Below are 3,723 nucleotides of genomic sequence, written 5' to 3'. Positions count from 1 at the left end.
TGCAAGCATTTCTTTCCAAGGGAACACACCCACCCAATGTAATTTAAGAACTAAAATAACCAACATCTCTTCTGCAACAAACAATTTATTAGCACAAATGAAGAGAAATGCTCATCCCCCAAAATGGCATTGCTAACAAAGACTGTAGTTGTATATATCAAAAGCATGTGTGACAACTTATAAACAAAATGGTGTTTGCCCCCTAATAAATGCCCTCTGTATTCTGACAGTTACTAGTAGTCATCACAGTGTTTCCAAGTAACGGTATTCTTGGCTATATAGTTTTAAAACGAAAAGTTACTATACATAATCTACAATTACTTAAGTATAATCTCATCAACATGCATCACAGCTGCAGCTTGTTCTTTTAAAGTGGTCTCAATAGCAAACTGTTCCAGAACAACAAGAGCACACACACACACATTCTCCTAAAAAAAACAAAAAAAACACATACAGTAAAACCTCGTTATAACAAAATGGGATATAACAAAGCAATCATAATTCCCCTTGCTTGCTAATAGGGAAGAAATGGACATTGGCTATAACAAACTAATGGTTATAACGAAATAATTACGATCACTCCTTCAACTTTGTTATAACGAGGTTTTACTGTAGCACCATAACATGAAGGCTTTTCATTGGTACAAAACATGTAATGACTAAAAATGCAATAACTAAAATCTGGACAACAAAGCAATGAAGAAAAAAATTTCTCGCACAACGCAATCCTCTAATGAAAGACAGCTATGAGGAGCGTGCAGAGCAGATTTGCTCTGCATGCTCCTCGTAGCGGTAGAGGCGCTACACAAAAACAGCTCAAAACACTCAATGCCTTGAGGCTGGCCTGGGGCTCCCAAAGTTGGACACTCGGAGAGATCGGTAACCGCCGCAATTTGCCTGCGCTTGACCTTGGTGGATTGCAGCACGATGCTGGGCAATCGTGGTAGTTTGCGATCTCGCTGAGTGTCCAGCTTAGAGCCCCTGCTCTCTTTGAACCTCGAACGACAAACGTTTGCAGTGGTCGTATTTCAGGAATCCATCGTCTGTCAAACCTCGCTACTGCACTCGTCGGAAGCACCCCCCAAGGACTCCACTGCTGCGCCCTCGCTATCGCTCGTCGCCATTCCTTCGTCCTGCGGAGCGCCGCTCGCAACTGCCTCCGCGAAATTGGCGCCCACGTCGACGTCGTCCTCCGCGCCAAGCGCGACCCGCGCATAGTCGTCTGTGTCGATGGACTTGCAGAAGTGGATCGCATACTTGAGCTTCTCTCGGAGGACTGCGCGGCACGAGTACCGCGGCATCTTGAGTAAGAAGAAGCAGGTGTAGCTCTCCGGCAGAAAGTGGTCCGCCGGACTGTACTTGTCCAGAACCTGCAAAGACGGGACCAGAGGACTTTTGCACGAGTCCTGGGATGTGAGCGTGTGGTCTCCGCGACGTACGTGGCACATAGAGATAATCCGAAATTGGAGCGTAGCTCCCCTTCTGCTCCTCATCTTCCCCTCCTCCTTCCTTCCATCCTCCTCATCCATGCTCTCCTCTTCTCCCACAGTTTCTCCGCTAAATTTAGCTGGAAAACTGATGCCACATGACCTCAACAGCAATTCAATTCCCCACTAAATTTAGCAGGAAATTGAATTGGTGTTGAGGTTACATGACATCAATTTTCCTGCTAAATCTAGCAGAGAAACTGAAATATAGCAGCATCCGCAATATCTTTTACCACGACACAGGAGTTTGTAATGAATTCTCGTATGTTTATAGTATCATGAAACGCAATTTGCTGAGTCTGCAATCGGCAGTATCAGGTCCCATTTCAAGTGGTTTGTAGCGGACGGCCTAGTGCTATATCACTTTTTTTATAAACCTTTGCTGTCACATTTCAAAAGTTAGCCCACCCCATGTTTTTCGTCATTTATCTCTTCCTTTTGGGTGGGCATCCTAGTGGGATTTTAGGGTAAGCATTAATTTCTCACTCTGGTCCCGTCAATCTGTTGGCGGCACACAAGTGGCTCTAAAGCCCATTGATCTATAGAATTTTATCGAGGTGTATATGCAGGCTGGTGGCTTTGATCTGTCTGGTTGTGTTTCTGTCACCATCAAAACAGAGATTGAGAAAGAACTATGCCAGGGGCATATTCTTGTCTGCCAACGACTCGCGAAGGTGACAGCACCCGATAAAATACTAAAGACTGCAGGTTCCTTACTGCCATTAATATGGCAGAAATTAAACTGCGATATGAGCCACCAGATGGTACTGAACTTGCGAGGGTCTATTGTGCACTGTGCCAACCTGAAGAACAAAGTCTCGTCCACGGAAGTCTGCGATGGCCCTGGGGAGCCGAGTGCGCCCCCAGACAAAGCGGAGAAAGAGCGACCTCTCGGCATTGGTGAACTCTTCCATGACATCCCAGAACCACTGAACCAGCAGGCTGTCTGGCTCGACACCCTTGTACGTCGCCACGGCTTTTAGGAGCTGGATCGGAATGTCGGGACTGCCGCACACCTGCATAGAGCAAAGGACAGTCTCAGTAGTGGAAGGGGATTCTCAAGTGGATTTAAGAGCAGAAAGGTTGTCCTACCTACAGTGAGGAAGATAACACTGTAGAACATGGAAAGCTAAAGTATAGTTTGTATCTTGGACTGAATGAGAACAGTCCAGCCCAAAATTAAAAATTTGTTTCATAGACCCTCCTTTTTCACAGTCTCCCCATTCATTCAGCCCCAAATTAAAAATTAATTGCATTATCCCTTCTACGGAGTAACCTCGCTACTTAATCAACCAACAGTCGGAAGAATTGTTTTGTGGTACCTTTCAACGCAACGATTTTAATGTCGAAAGAATTTGCATCTTGTACTTTCGACATTGTTTATCTTGTCAAAAAGGGCAGAAAACGCATCTACTCTCTTGGAAATTTTGCAATTCTGCTGCGTAATTGCCACATAACGTTTAGGGGGACTTGTAAAAAAATAGCAAGTTGTGCAACTACCTGCTCAATAAAAGGTAGTTTTTCTTTAAATCTCGTCGTTCCAACATGAATATAAATGCGTCAAGAACCTGGTGTCATCGACAAAATTTTTATTATACGGAGTTTCAGTGGTGCCATCTATTAGAGGTCAACAAAACCCTCTATCTGCTACTGCGAAGAGCCACCAGAAGACGGACGGCTGCAGAGCCAGGTGGCGCAAGCACGTGGTTGCGAGTGGGTGAGTTCTCGCTGCTCACTGATGGCGGTAGAGCTTCACCGGAAACCTACGCGTCCCCCTTTCACGTCACAGTGCACGAGACTCGGCAGATGGTGAAGGAGTTAAGAGGTGCCAAAAACCTCAATCTTTGTCATTTTTTAAAATAAAACCTAGGACATGCAGGCTAAAGCGGTTTTTCGTTCTTTACTACAGACGGGTTGAGACACCAACTCCCTCAATTATTTAAGCAACGCACTGAAATTGTTGCACAGCTCCTTCAATCATCCCACAACGAAAAATTGTTTCATAGGGCCATGTACATGGTTACATGGCCATTCAACTAGCCCAAAATTCTAATTTTCATGGTCCCTTCCACGCGGTAACTCACCATTGTTTCCAGCTCGTAGCCGGTGAAAAGAGAGAGCATGGGAACTGGGATGACCTTGGACATGCCCTCCCTCACGGCTGCCACCTGTCTGTCAAACTCGTGCAACCTGAAACAGCGAGTTGCAACCTCTGACCCATGCCCAACTTTTCTGT

General features: G+C 45.4%; 1 protein-coding gene across 3 annotated transcripts in view; it reads right to left on the bottom strand.

Annotated features, from left to right (window-relative positions):
• Positions 1 to 69: 69 nt before the first annotated feature.
• LOC8024807 (E3 ubiquitin-protein ligase HERC2) overlaps positions 70 to 3,723 on the bottom strand; it is a 219,161-nt gene continuing 215,507 nt past the window's right edge. For all 3 annotated transcript variants that reach the window (XM_042289815.1, XM_040214461.3, XM_042289816.1), the window contains exons 79-81: positions 3,572 to 3,677; positions 2,291 to 2,503; positions 70 to 1,370 (exon numbers count right to left, since the gene is read on the bottom strand). In XM_042289815.1, the coding sequence (XP_042145749.1) occupies positions 1,047 to 1,370; positions 2,291 to 2,503; positions 3,572 to 3,677 (643 nt within the window). In that variant the 3' untranslated portion in view covers positions 70 to 1,046. The remainder of the gene's footprint in view (positions 1,371 to 2,290; positions 2,504 to 3,571; positions 3,678 to 3,723) is intronic.

Source organism: Ixodes scapularis, unplaced genomic scaffold (assembly GCF_016920785.2).
Source record: "Ixodes scapularis isolate PalLabHiFi unplaced genomic scaffold, ASM1692078v2 PGA_scaffold13__105_contigs__length_92229423, whole genome shotgun sequence".
Classification (NCBI taxonomy): Eukaryota; Metazoa; Arthropoda; class Arachnida; order Ixodida; family Ixodidae; genus Ixodes; species Ixodes scapularis.
The sequence above is the reverse complement of the archived record's forward strand: the minus strand, read 5'-3'. Positions and strand labels throughout refer to the sequence as shown.